General features: G+C 51.1%; 1 protein-coding gene across 3 annotated transcripts; it reads right to left on the reverse strand.

Annotated features, from left to right (window-relative positions):
- Window positions 1-745: 745 nt before the first annotated feature.
- On the reverse strand, window positions 746-8392 carry TNFRSF6B (TNF receptor superfamily member 6b). Of its 3 annotated transcripts, none has more exons than XM_075021584.1 (5): window positions 8299-8392; window positions 7720-7897; window positions 6787-7165; window positions 4556-4753; window positions 746-1594 (listed from the first exon to the last, which is right to left on the reverse strand). In XM_075021584.1, exons 2-5 carry the CDS (start codon window positions 7759-7761, stop codon window positions 1317-1319), a joined length of 897 nt encoding a protein of 298 aa, XP_074877685.1. In that variant the 5' UTR covers window positions 7762-7897; window positions 8299-8392; the 3' UTR covers window positions 746-1316. The 3 variants fall into 3 exon arrangements, with proteins under 3 accessions (XP_074877685.1, XP_074877695.1, XP_074877676.1); XM_075021594.1 differs by having other exon boundaries at window positions 7720-7796; window positions 8299-8327; XM_075021575.1 differs by lacking the exon at window positions 8299-8392 and having other exon boundaries at window positions 7720-8204.
- Between the last annotated feature and the right edge of the window lie 6466 nt (window positions 8393-14858).

The raw sequence follows: 14858 nt of genomic DNA on the forward strand, positions 1-14858 counted from the left end.
GTTATGTCAGCCTTCCGCCCGTGGGGGAAGTGTGGGGACGCTTTCACATAGCACATGTTTCAGAGTGCTTTTAACAGCTCCTAGCTGCAGGAAAATATTCGTCTTTTGAACCACAAACTATTCCTGGCAACAACTCAGCTAAAAAAGAGCTATAAAAAAGTCAAACTCATTCAAGGCAGAACATGTAGGCTGTGTGTCATCATTGCTACAGGCTGAAAGATGCCTGAGAGGGTCATCCTTGTTGACTTCCCTAAGTGACATCTGCAAAGCTAAAAAAAAAAACCACCCGCCTGCAGTCAGCACAAATGCCCCAAGACACAGCTCTTGACTGATTAAGTGCCTCTTTGCACGCCACAGGGTCTGGTTGACTCTGGGGACAGACCTGGGGCTCAAGGTGACAAGGCTGGGTTGACCCAAGGGACATGAGCTTCACCCTGGCCGCACCGGAGGCAAATCCCAATGCAGACAGGCTATATCCCATGTGCAGCCTTGCTGTGGCTCACAGAGGCTCGTTTTGGGGGGCTGTTGTGTCATGTGGATGGCTGATGTCGTGTGATCTCGGGGTGAAGCACGGGCAAAAAGCAAGCAAGGGTAAGCGGAGTCAGAAGAGGATGGTCTGGGACTCGCAACACCACCTCTCTCCTCCAAATAAGACTAGGAAAGAACTCTGGTGACAGAGAATTGTATAATAAAATAACTTCTTTGGTTTCTTTAGAAAACATCTCACACACAGTATAAAACCAGGTAGTTTAGAAATAAATTTAAAGCTGGCTGTACCAGTGACAGCAGTTACTGGTACTGAGACTGAGAGCAGTCCCAGCACTAAACTCCTTTCTCAAAACAAAGCATGACAAACAAATGCAAGTGAATCCTCTGTAGGGAATACTGTTAAATACCTGAAAAAACACCCCAACAAAAAAAAAAACCACACAGTTTAAAACAAAGCCAGTTTTCTAAAGAGGGGGAGCTGGGTTCTTCCCCAGAAAAAACAACCCTGGCCGCATGTTTCTCTTCTGATAAAATATTGACGTTTGCTGAGTGCTGGAAAAATCGGGGGCCAGCACCCGGGGAGCCCCCGGGAGCTGCACCGGCTGCGGGCGCAGGGAAGTTGCCGCTCACAGCATCCCATCCTGGAAGCAGCGTTGCAGCCGCACGCAGAGCGGGACCCGCTGCTGCTGCCATAGCATGGTTTAATTCTGACCCATCACTCATCTCTAGCGCTGCATTTCAAGTTAGGTTTGGGAAGAGTAATAAATTAACGAAGCCACAGAAGAAAAATCAAACCAAAAACCACCCGTAAAGTTCAGTTCGTGTTCTCAGGACAGGAGGAAGCGCTCGCGGACCTTCTCCTCGACGGAGTGTAGCTTGGCAGCTCGCAGCGCGTCCAGCAGCTCCTTGGTGACCTCGTAGTGCCCCTCTTTGAGGCGGATGAGGAAAGCCCTGAACTTCTCCTGCATGGCTGCCTTGGTCCCCAGCGCCTGCTTCCTCTGTGAACCCTCCAGGATTTGCTGCAGGCGCTTCAGCTTTCTGATGGGGATGTTCTGGTACGCCACAAAGTCTATCATGGCTTGCTCGCAGTCGTCGTCTCCTAGAGCTGGTGGGAGAAAAACGCCCGGAGGTTAGAGGGAAGGGGACTGTGGGACACGGGGAGAGCAGGTCACAGCCCTACCGAGCCTCTCGGTGGGACATCTGCCCAGAGAGATGGCTGATGCCCCAACCCTGGAAACATTCGAGGGCAGGTTGGACGGGGCTCTGAGCAACCTGATCTAGTGGAAGCTGTCCCTGCTCACGGCTGGGGGGGGTTGGATTAGTTGACCTTGAAAGGTCCCTTCTAACCCAAACCATTCTATGATTCTGTGACGTTGTCCTCACCTGGGCTCCGCTCTCCAGCCGCGGCTCGGACCAGGGGTCCCAGCCCAGTGAGCCCTACCAGGACATCTGAGTCTCACAACCCATCTTCCAGATTCGAGAGGGTATTTTAGCTCACACGACCACCTACATCCATGAACACGAGCTGGGGACCGCCTGCCCGCCTCTGCCCACGCACGCGGGTGCCCAGGCAGAGCACGGGTCCCTGCCCGAGGATGCGGCAGCATCTGGCTTGCAGCAGGGTCATCCTTTGCCTAAGTCAAAGGGGCAAGAGGGAGGGCAGCCGGCTCGTGCTGCTGGCACGTGGGTGGTGGAACATGCAGGTCAGAATAAGCATTTTGCAAGTAGAAAAAATGAGGTTAGAAGGAAGAAGGAGAAAAGCACCAAATACTGCATCATTAACTGGCCAAGGCCCATCTCTGCTAGCTAATTGTCCTGGAAGGCTGAGCCCAGCCCTCGCCATAGGCTGGATTTCCCAGCAGCAGCCCATCATATACAGGCCAGTTAGAAAACATTGTGTAAAAGTTCCTGTAATTCTGAAAAAAGTAAATATACCTTTTCCATGCTCCTCTCTGCCATGGAATAGGGGAAGAGTGAAACTCCAGAGGAATCTGAAGTAACTGCAGTAAGTATTTACACAAGTTATTTTTCCTGAAAGTTTCTATTCTCCCATGCAGATTTTTTACATCTTGGGACAGGACCAGCCCCAAGTGCAGCCCAGATTGGGGCTTTTGGACATACCCAGTCCCAGCTGGCTAAAGCACCACTGGAGCTTGTCCAGTGTAAGGAACAAAATCAGAACGAACTTTCAAGAGACCGAAGACAAATGTTTACTCAATCAGGGAGAGACTAGCCAGTTTTGTGCCATCGTAAACTAAGGACGGTTTCGCTGGTGATAGTGGGGTGGGTCGAGCTCCCTTGCCCAGACTCTGCCTCTCCTGCAAACCCAGGGTTTATATTGAATTGCTCCGGCAACTGCCGTTGCAGCAGGGAGGAAGGCAGGTGCCCGTGCGCCTCCAGAGTGAAATCATGATGAACCAGAGTTAAAAATACTCCTCAGTTCCCATTGCTCACGGGCCTCCTCTAGCTCTATAAATAGCTGAAAGGCTGGTCTGGCCGTGGGTGCCATTGCCTAACAAGCGGCAGCACACGTGCTGCTGACGCAGCCCTCACCTGACCACCCACCCTATCCCCGGGACTGAGTCCCGCTGATGACAGAGTTTTCCATCTCCTCTCTCCGGCGGGATCACGCTACTGGCAAGAAGCTCGTGGCATGAGTCAGGCTTCATAAGGAGAAATGCCCTGCGTTGGCAGTGCCAGGAGAGGATATGGAAAGGCAAGAGTTTCTCTCGCGTGCTGCTGACAGTCTCCTTGCTCCGTCACCGCGGAGGAAAAGATTTCTTTGAAGCTCTTCTATCAAGCTTTATCTTGATGGAAGAAAGACTTTTTTTTTATACTGGAAAAACCTCTGCAAGGATGCGGTGGAGTCCCCATCGCTGGAGGTTTCAGGATGTGGCTGGACGTGGTGCTGGATATTCTTATCCAGGCTCCCTTTCCCTTGAAAGGTTGGACCAGATGAACTTTCAAAGTCCCTTCCAGCCTGGGCTGTTCTATAGCTCTATGACTGATTTTTTTTTTTTTTTTTTTTTTTAAGTTTGAGAGTGCAGGTTCACTGCCACCCAGATCAGTCACGTTGAATTTGTCTCCCATGTATCTTGGCTGGATGCTCAGGGCAGAGCGGGTGGTTTGAAACAGCTGCCTGCCTCACCTTGACTGACATCAGGCCCTTGAGATGGTTTTCAGTCCCTTTCTCATGCCCTAACTTGATGGGGTGCCTGTTACAAAGCACCCCCAGAGCCAGCCCATTGCTCTCCTCCACTCCTTTGCCCTCTGCTTTTGCCAAGAAAGGTCGGACCAGATGATCCTTGAGACCCCTTCCAACCTGGTATTCTATGATCCGTGCCCGCTGGTGGCTCCTGCCCAACCTTCAGCCTCCGCTGAGGCTCAGCGCTACATTTGCACCATCGCGGTGACACAGTTGACACCACGTCTCTACTTTTTCACCTAACAGGTCAAAAGCCACCCTACGCTCAGCTCCAACGAACCATGGACTCTGCTCCATTTAACCTGCACGAGACAAGGTTGCGGCCACAACAAAAGCTTCCCGGAAAACAGGCTGAAAGCCCGGGAGAAGTGAGCGCAGGAGGCACGCCAGGACCCGAGCTGGGTGGCACAGCCCTTCACACCGCGTCTGTTTACGTGACCGCCAGGCACCAGTTATCACCGCGAGCTATCAATCAGGCACAGCCGAACAGCTGCCAAAACTGGCCTCGTGTCCCACAACCCCACTTATCACAGTCCTTGGTAAGAACGGGCAGGATTTCACTGCCAGCTCTTTGTTCTCGCTAAGCAAGGAGCCTGCACGGGCTCTGGCTGAGCAGAGGCTGTTGCTTAAGCCGTGCACCCTGCCTTTGCCCTATGGGACCGACCCTGGAGGGGAAGAAAGGCAGACAGTCTATATTTTATCCATAATTACTAATAATTACAGATCACTTCCTACTTTTACAAGCCGCTTCACCTCATTTTCCATCTAATTAGGAAAAAGTCACCAGAAAGTTCACTCTTGCCCCGGCAGCCTCGTGGTCCCAGCATCCCCCCGCCAGCCCACAGAGCCACGGCAGCTCACCTGGTCCCTGCGTGCTGTTGCTTCTCCCCAGTCTGCAGGAGGTGCAGAGGGTGTCGTGGTACTGGTTGCCCTGCACGTTGGTCACCTTCCCCTGCTGCTCGCAGTCTTGGTGCGGCTGGCACGGTTTGGTGCTGGAGTTGGAGGAAGAGAAGAAGCCGCGAGGGCAGGCGCGGCACTGGGTGTTCTCGAAGGGGGTACCTGCACATGGGGAGGCAAGGGGACCCTTAGCCCGGGGTGATAAGCTGGCAAAGGAGAGGGGCAGGAGCTGGGGACCATGCCGGCAGAGCAAAGAGTGCCAGACACCATTCGAGCACGAGGGTGACGTTTTGGAAATGATCATTGCTTGCAGCTCCCCTGGGCATCTCGTGTCCTCTTGTAGGGCAAACAGCAGTTCCCCGGTCATCTCCCAGGCCAAAGCATTTGGCACGTGCTGATAAATTGTCACCAGCCTCCAGCCACAAGAGGAGATCTCATCTGTTACTGAAAAGGGCTGCGTCCTGGGCGGCAGACACCAGCTGGGACGATGGGTAAGCTAAGTGCCAAACCAGCCCTTTGATTCACAGCAGAGTCAGGAGGCTCCTGGCCAAGTGAAAGTAAAAGTTGCCGAGAAGGTGAAAGCTCTGCTCGCTTCTGCAGCGCTGCAGTTTCCCACCCAGGCTCCGGGCCAGACCCACCGCCGTTTCACAGGGACGGTGCCACGTGAGTGAGATTGCACCAGGGTGTCTTGCACGTTCCCTGGGAGAAGAGGGAATGGCCCTGATGGCAGCAAATTTCACACCCCTTTTCATCTCCTCGTCATATATCTAGTAAAGAACAAGGTTTCTACCTTGTTGCAACCCACTTCAGGCCATAGCTTTGGCTTTACCAGAAGTCCTAGCTAGCCCAGCCGATGACCCCAGCACCCGAGTCAGTATTTGCAAATGGGAAAGCCAAAAAAAGCCCGCATCCCCAGAGGATCCGCACACAGATCGAAGGACCCATCCAACCCACACAAGAAGCCATTTATAAAAAATAACTAACAACAACAATAAAAAATGAGCTTCTCCTCAAATGCCCCAGCTTGCTCGCACGGCTCCTCAGTCCTACAGCCAGCTCTCCGGCCAAATTTGATGTTTACTTTCAAAGGGCTTCCCTGCATTGCTTAGAGACCTAGTTCAGCTTTTGCTGCATTACCGCATTTTATAACAGTCACATCCTATAGAAAAATTAAACCCCGAACCTCAGCCATAAGCATCAGCTAAAGACAACAGGTATTTCTCCTCTGGCCTGTGAGCCTGGAGCTCTTCTGTCCCGTGCATGGAAGGACTTCAAAAGCCTCCACGCTTCGAAGCGTGAAGCAAGATAACGCTGTTTTTGCTGATGCTGCCCACGCTGTTTTATTATACCCAGCTGTGGTTTCCAGGCAGAGCCCAGTTCTTGGTGATTCAGGGGAGAGTGAGAGGGAAACCCGCTCATAGGCAATTTGTATTTTTAGAAAGTATGCACGTGTACAAATGGGGGCAACTAAGGGACCGGGCAAATTTGTGCTGGGGAAACAATGGGAAAACAACACCCCTAAAAATCTTTCGTGACTTACGTCTCGCCAGGGGACAAAGTCTCAGACTCATGAATCGAAACAAGGCTGATTTTGGAACCTGTCCATGTCGCCATTTCATGTTTTGAATACACCCTTTCCCAATTGCTCAATAAAAACCACAAAACTCAGCCCTAGAGCTACATGCATTCATACTGGTGAATGTGTCCTTGCATCATTAGCAGTCTGTTTCAGTCCAGATAATTAGTGCTCTGGCTACCTGCCTGCAAGGAGAAGGGAGCTGGCAGAGAAGCAGGAGCCCCTCAGACCCCTCCACCTGCCGAGAGCCCCGGCAGGGCGAGCTGCTGCGCCAGGGATGGGTAAATCTCTGGATGAATCAACAGGTTCTGCCTGTTGTGGCAGGAGAAGCGGGTAACTAGGACTGCCATGTCCCATGGAAGCATGGTGCTGGGGGATTTAAAAGGCCTTCAAAGCAAAAGCTAGGGAAAAACCAGACCAACCACTCCCTGGAAAAGAATCCAGGAGCAGTTTCACACACCAGCAAAGCTGGCACTGTGCTGGTGAGCAAAAAGGGAGCCGGTCAGGCTATGGGCAATCATTGACCACTGTATTTCTCCGTGCTTTTTAGCTCCAGTGGAGATTTCGGGATGCAACAAGAGCCTCAGGAGCATGCAGACCCCTGCCGGAGGGTACTTACCCAGTTTCTCTACGCCAGAGCCTGGTGGGCACTTGGAGTGCCTGATGCAGAACTCCATCTCCGAGTAGTAGCCCTCCTGACACTGACAGACACGGTTGTGGGTGGAATTGCACTGCTGCACCTCCACCTGCTTCTCCTCGCAGATGACATTACAGTACCGGCACTTCTCCAGGTAGTTCCAGTACTGCGTGTAGTGCAAATCCGGGCAGGGTTCGCACACCGTCTGTCTGTCCCTGGTGCAGTGCTGTGCCACGAAGGTCCCTGGCGGGCACTGCTGGCAGACGAGCTTCTCGTTCGTCACAGCATCTTTCCATTGGTAAGTGGGCTGGGCGCTGCAGTCGAGCTCAGCCAGGAAAAGGAGGAGAGGGGCAAACATCCACTACAGCAAGGACAGCACAAAGAGCCCTTAGCTCGTCCTCTCGCAGAGGCAGAAGCAGCAAACAGGGCTGCTGTGTTACAGAATTCGTTACTGTTGTAGATGCAAGAAGTTATTTTCCCACTTCATGCTCTCCCCAGCCCCAGGGGTGAAGCAACGGTGGTACCGCGGACCAGCCGCTGTCCCCCACGTGCCTCCCCATCGCCCTCCGCTTGCCATCCCGGGTGACAAAGCGTCCTTCCCAAACGATGCTTCTCAAACCCACTTTGTGGTGCCTTCACAACCCTATTTCCCTCTTTCAGTACTGAAAGCAGCTCCAGCACATCCTCCTCCTCTTTTCACCGCAGTCAGTTCCCCACCATTTGGGGTAAGAACTTTGCAGGTCAGGAAACAGAAGGGAAGTTCCCCAAACTAGCAAATACATAGCGTGCTCCATAGGGACTCTAAACTGTTTTGGAAACCCAGAACCTCGGTATAGGACTGGAAAATCCCCAAGTCTTGTTTATCTTTCCTTTGAAAGCACGCGGACCCAACCTTAAGAGCAGATGGTACATTACCTTGGATGGATGCCTTAAATTTGGCATGTGGCGGGATAACATAGCACCGGGGGCTTCCGAGCGCTGCGATCACAAACCTGGGGAGACAGGGAGGGTTCCTCAGAGGCTGGCGCTGGCTCTGAGGACAGCAGCTGGGTTAGAGCTCCTCTGCAGCAGCAGCGCCAATCCGGCTGTCCGGCTTTAGAGCAGAGAAAGAGAGAAACGGGTAAGGACTGCGAGGAAAAGCTGAGTTTTCCCCTTTGCTTTTCAGACAGCCCTTCCTCCAAGGGAGAGGCCGGTTCTCCCCAGCCCGGGACAGCAGCAGACTCTTATAGCACCGGTTTACCGGTGGAAGGCTGCGACCGACCGCGCTCCTGACGCACCCATCGCCCCGATATGAGTAAGCTCTCGGGGCGGGGGGAGAAAATCACCCCCCAAGCCCGGGCGGGACCCACAGCAGCGGCTGCGGCCAAGGAGGGGGCAGAAGGGGGCGAGATGGTGGAGCAGAAGCCTTGGCCTCCCTCCCCATCCCACCCCCCCATCCCTCCCCATCCCCCGGGAGCGGCTCCCTCCACCCTGCCCCGCATCCCCGACCCTTACCGCACCGCACCGCTCCTCTCCCCTGGCCGGGCAGCACCTTTATAAGCCCCAGCCCCTGGGAAAGACCCCTTTTGCGCAAGCGGCCGGCGGCATCCCGGCCCGCCCGCCCCCCCCATCGCCCCCTCCCGGGCTGCCGCCGCGGCGGGCACCGGCTCCGCTTTCCCGTCCAGCCCCGCCGAGCCCCACCGCTCGCTCCTCCCCGACCTCCTTTTTCCCTCCCGTTCCTGCTTTTTGCACGTCAAACAGCGAAACTCTCGGGGGGGAATGGGGGGGGGAAGAGAGAGTTTTTACCTGCGAGGAGGCAAAGGCGGGGGGGGAAAGGCAGGGAAATGCCCCTGCGAGTGCTTCCCTCCCCTGGCTGTAAATGCTAAATAACTTCGCAAGAAGAGCACTGGTCTCTCGCAGTTGAACCCCCCCAGATGTGCCAACCCCCGTCCAGCCTCCCGCACGCTACGAGGGTACAAACCCTGCTAAAAAAGCCCAGGTTTTTAGTGGTCCGGTAATGCATTTCTGAAGCTGGCTCAGAGCTTCAACCCTCTCCTTTCAGGAGCACTGGGGATGACACTAACTCCAACTGTAACACTGAAACACTTTTATGGGCTAACAGCCCCCAGCAGCTGAGCAGGTCAGCATTTCAATATCTTACAGGTGACACTTTGCCATAAGTCTTGGACCCCAAGGAGTTCAGGGGGAACTGAATTTAGCCTTACATGTACAGCCCTTAGCAGAGCCACACAGGAGTGCGTTTACCAGTGCCTGCTCTGCCCCTGCTTAAATACATCAGATTTTGTACTCCTGCCCCGGCTCACCAGGTTCTCTCTGAAGGTAAAAAAATCCACGGCCACCTCTGCAAAGTGCTTTACATGCTAGAAAGGCACACGGTGGAGAGCTCACTGTCCCTCCATTCCAGCTGTAGCTGCTCTGGTCCCCCCACCACAGTCACAGGGGGAAGGAGAAAAAGCACAGAATTTACCTAGTCTTTGGTGTAAATGCAGGAGACCACCCCCCCGAGCCCATGAAGAGCACAGCGTCTTCTGTACCTGAAAACCTGCTTTTTCATTTCCTCCCTGACACCATCTCTCCTATCAGCAACGGTGCAGTGAGGCAGAGAAGAAGGGGAAAGCTGCAACCAATTCCAAATAGCGAGCTGACAAAAAAGTTTAGCTTTTTTCTTGTTTTTAAACTCTCCAATCAATGGAAGAGAAGAAAACACACCTACATACAAATCACATCCTAACACACAGAGCATTCAGCGGGGAAATCTGATGATTTTTGTACTACACCCCTGTTAACGTCACGGCTTGCCATCTGCATCTGTGAAAAGCGCAAGAGAGCGTGCTGTGATCTGCACGCTGGGCTGCTGCCGCTGCCCGTCACCTAAACGCTGCCGGTTCCTGGGTCACAAACTCCTCGTGCCCTGTCCCACCGGCACAGCTCGCAGCTCCCGGGACCCCCAGCCACGCCCTTGCCTCTGGCAGGGCTCTGCCATCCCTGGCTTGGCACGTTGAACAGGCTTATGACTAGGAAAAAAACCCAGCTAGTAGGATTTATACCAGTAAAGCACCACTACCAGTACTATCTCTCAAGATAAAATAGGGATAACAACCATCACCCAGCGAAGCCTTGCTTGCGCAGAAGAAAAACATATAAGAGCAGTCTGAAAACAGTAGCTAACCCATAAACACACTTGCTTAAAATGCACAACTTCTCAAGCATCGCCATGTGGAGACACTGAAGGGCCTAAAATATCCTCCCACAGGTCATTTTCCATGGAACTGCTGTTTATAGCCTCGCTGCTCTCAGGTCAGGCTTTGCTGTCTGCTCTGAAGACCTCTGACGAAGAGGACACCAGCCGCTGCCTCGGAAACCAGCAGTACTCGTCTGCCCCACGCTGGGGCTCTGAACACATTTCCCACCATTGTTTGGGCTACAACAAAGGAATTCCACTCAGGAATGCAGCTGTCCGCAAGGAATATAGACTGTTTTTATAAGCCAGCCCAACATCCTCTTAATAAGCTTCTCTGGCAGCTGTCACAATCTGTATTTTTCTCAAGTGTCTCCCATTCCCATGTATGTCCTCTGCCCCATCACGTGAACAGTTATGAGTATCAAACACCAAATACAGCATCGCAGAAAAATTTAGTTTGGAAAATTTTGTACTCTGTTCTGCATTGGGAGGCCCAACACCCCAGTCTGTGGTGTTCCTTACATTTTTAGAGTTGTTACATGTATGACCAAGCTGTGGGTCCGAACTGCAATCCTACAGAGCAGTATCTTTCTTCTGTGAGAACTGGGCTCCTTATGTCCTCACGTCTCAACACTCAGTGTTCCCAAATACTCTTTTCACACTTGTTCCCCCCGTGTATAGTCACATCTCTTACGTTAATATTATCCCACGCATACAGCCCAGGCACGAACACCCTGTTTACACCCAGACACTGTCTAGAAGGTGTCCTGAGGAGCAACCTGTGCTGTACCTAGAGCAGACGCGTGGGCACTTGTGGGTGAGGAATGAGGAACGGAGAGCTCGTCCCCAACAGCCTCCCCTCATCCTCCAGCAACCCCCGAGGAGGAGGAGGCAGCATCTCATTCTCAAAGAGACTCTCTGGACGGGCATTCGCAAATAGTCAAAACCAGATCAGGCACTCAAAAAAGCAAATGCAGTCTCTGGAAACGTGAAGGAGCCATAGTGAGGAGGTGAGAGGATGTGGAGGTTTTTCTCCTCAAGAGCAGCAGCCAAATTATTTTGCATATTGTTACAGAGAATTAACATTTGAACATTTGCCTTCCAGAACACCAGAATAAGCCTTTCCCCTCCAGCTGTCAGTCAGTGGATCTGTGGATGGTAAATTTCTTGGACTTTATTCTTAACACTGTTAAAGATCAAATCTACAAGAGCTAAACACACGATTTACAAAGAAAGAAAATCAAACCCAGTTTTCTGCTGCCTGGAAGTAAACCCCGATGGTCAGAAGGAATCCAAAGCTCCTTCCAGTAAGATCAGTTTCTATCCATCGTGGTTAAAGAAAAAACTCTGACTCTAGCTGGAATCGAAGGGGCTCAATGTTTTGGTCTGAGCGTGCTGTTGAATAAGTGGAGGGCACAGCCGGGGCCACAGGTATTTGGGCTCTGCACAGAACACGTGATGGGCTGATCTTCACAGGCCACTCTAAAATAGATTTTAATTCTACTGCTGGTTTATCTCAGTCACTTGCAGCTCCCCAAAGTAATCCTGATGATTTGTAACGCCTTTTGACATAATCCCTGAGCTAAGGGCTGCTAGGGCTTTGCTTCGTCAGTATGCATCATCTCAGTAATTAAAAGCATCGATTAATCCTCCAGCACTCCCGTGGGACTGAGGCACATCCTCTTGAGGGTATTTCTTCTGGGTGAAACTCGCCCCTAGTCTGAATCAAGCGCGAAGCCCTGCACTGCAGCTTACCCAGCCAGAAAGTTTAAGCAAGACGTCTTTTGCCCGAGGGTCACGCCGGCCGAAAACAGCCTGGCGTTTTAGAGAAGCCCTAGTGCAACAGCAGCACGTTTCCTTTTCTGGTAGGCAGAAAGCTGATCTCAGTTTTCCTACCATGGTTTTCACATGGTTCTTTAGCCTGTTATCAGCCCTCTCGCTGACACATCTAGACTTTTCCAAGAAGTTGCAACAAAAATCAGGTCATCCAGCCTTTTGCAAGCTTGGGAGTCGGTTTGAAGTGATGAACAGTCAATACCATGACATTCATAAAAGGATTACTCAAAAGTAATCTAAACAGCTTCATTTCTTCCCTGTCTCCCTCAGTATTCTGCTTTGATTGAAAGAAAACCATCAAACCTCATTAACACCCTTTCCTGTGCTGCCTGCTAAGAACACCTGACAGAGGAACTCACAAGACATGTGAAGCGAACGTAGGTGGCATCTCCTGGATGGCACCTCATGGCAGTCCTGTATCCTAGTCACAAGAAGTGCTGGGACGGACCTAATACGCCACAAAACTCTAAGCACGCAGCTCCTCACCATACCGCAGTGTAGCATCGTCAATTAATTTTGTCCTGAATTAAACAAAGACAAAAAATCGTCAGATTGATATTCAGAGAGTGAAATACCACATCAATGGGACAGAAAGGGCTTCCCCAGGCAATCTCTGCCTTCTAGGGAGATAAGAGTCTGGGAGAACAACAACCTCCCATTAATCTTTTTTCTGTCTGTTTTTTTACTTGCCCAATGAACCTCCCAGAATGGGTTTACAGGGTCACTGCCCGATCACTGGAAAGCAACAATTCAACTCACTACTGACTTTCTGACCCGTGGAGGGAGCTTAGAAAAGGAATTCAGCATCATATTCTCATGGCTCTGATTTCACTTCCCCACACAGGACATCATTTCACACTTCTGAGAGCTTCAGGCTGTCCAGCAGCACAGCTTTTCAAAACTACTCTTGCAAAATCAGGTTTCTTATTAATATTTAGAGAAAAATCCAAAAAGCAAAGAAATTCCTTGTTCTCCGTCAGTAGCTGCTTCTCCAGGCAAAGACACAATTAATCTCTATCCTCACACAAGAGTTGCTTTGTTATTTTTGGTCTCTTTCCCAAGTCCTTTCAGCTTTATTTGGGAAAAACAGTGGGAAAATTTTTTTTGATGACACATCACTAAAATTGGAGACAATATTGCAGGTATAGTCATAGCACTGCAATGCAGGGGCAATAAAGAGAGATTAATATCTACTTCCTTCATGATCCGTAACTCATGTGTCATTTGCTTCCCAAAATCAGCTAGGAGTGTCCGTGATAGGTTTTCCTCTCCCTGAGCACTCAGTTTGGATCAGTTCCTCTACTCACACAGAGCAACATAGATTTTTCTGAAACAATTCTTATTTTCACTTTCTGGTCTTCATAAATCATGTACGATCTCCATCTGTCATTCCTGTAAATTCAAGTAGTTTCGAGATGACAGAAGACTGCTATCTGCAGCATGTCCTGACAGCTGGTTCCTGGAGACCGTCTTCTTCAAGGTTCATTGGAAGCAGCTTTATCACTGGGGCAGGCGTGGGAGGAAGCAGCACTCTGAACACATTTAGGAGGACCATACTAAAGTCACCAAAGCTTCGGTGACACACGAGCCTCTGAACATTTCTTTGGAAGATGGGGAGTGGAAACACGCATGCACTGTCCTTGGTGAGAAGTGATTCTCGAGCAAGCTGCCACGGGGAATGTGTGGTTGACACGGTGCTCGGCTGCTGGGCAGAGGCTGGAGAGCTGATCGCAGGTCAGATAACATCGCTGCCAGGCGTCTCCCGTAAACCAGGGAAGGGTGCCCTGGAAGCCCCAGCATAAACACTCTCCTAACAGGTAACGGGGCTGCTATTTAGTGACACCAAGTGATCTACAAGAGTAGAGGCCTTAAGACCTACCCTCAAGTTCAGAATCGTGTTCTCCCACAAGAGGAGTTCCTTCAGGTTTACTCCTTGGTGAAGGACAATACCGTGTAAAAGCCTATTTGCTCACCACTAGTCAGGGGTGCAGCAGCTTGCTTCCCCAACCCCCTCCCAATTGACGGGCATAACTCTTCAGCAGACATCTCCAAGATAGGTCAGGAATGACAGAATCATTAAGTTCTGTTCATTATTAAAACTAAAACTAAGTGATGAGCGGATAAGGCACAGACAAGGACAACCTCCTGCTGACTGGATGTTCTCCCGTCACCAGTATGTGTTAGTGTCCATCTGTCCTGCCCGAGACACCGACAGCAGGGAACCAAGACTTCCAGACCTGCTACAGTGCAACTCCCACCCCACCAGAAAGCAGCAACAAACCCAGACCAACTCCAAATCAATTCCCTCTGCACATAGCAGATTCACTGACGGGGACACTGAAGCGTTCCAGAGCTTGTCAGGGTGGGTTCAGCTAGTGAAGGCATATAACAGTAAATCTTTTCAGCAAGATGATCCAACTGCTTAAGAGTAGAAGAAGGAATGTGTGAATCTCTTGAAGGCACCGAGATATTTTTAACACAGTTCTCTGCCCTGTCTCACTAGCAACAGACCATTCCCAGGTAGGAACAGTCTCCAGACCTAAAACAACTCCAGTGGCAAGGACAAAGAACAGCTAAAAAACTACTCTAGTTAAGAGGAAAAGAGTGTAATAATTTTTGTCCCAGCAAATCACACATACCTTTTAAGTGCTTCATTCAGTCTTGCTGGATCTTACAGCATATTTGCAGCCCATAGCAGATTATTTCTTAGCAGGCAAACCTAAACAAAACCATCATTTCACTGCCTCTCTGAAGATGTTCAAAGCTCATGTCCTGTGCTGTGGTTTCCCTCCAGTGGCATAAGCAGTAAGCTGCAGTTCTCCCCAAAGAAAAGACTTCATGCAGTAGACAAGGCACTGAACTATCTTACCACTAAGTAACATTTTACTGTTCACTACTCCCAGCCTTCATTCAGCTCTTAGAGTTCCCATTCCACTCCTCGCCCAGGCTGAGAGAACGCACCAAGAATTCAAAACGAGCAGCCACAAGAAGTCACAGGGACCTGCTCGGAAGCAGCTGTGAGCCTTACCCCACACGG

This window comes from Buteo buteo, chromosome 2 (assembly GCF_964188355.1).
Source record: "Buteo buteo chromosome 2, bButBut1.hap1.1, whole genome shotgun sequence".
Classification (NCBI taxonomy): Eukaryota; Metazoa; Chordata; class Aves; order Accipitriformes; family Accipitridae; genus Buteo; species Buteo buteo.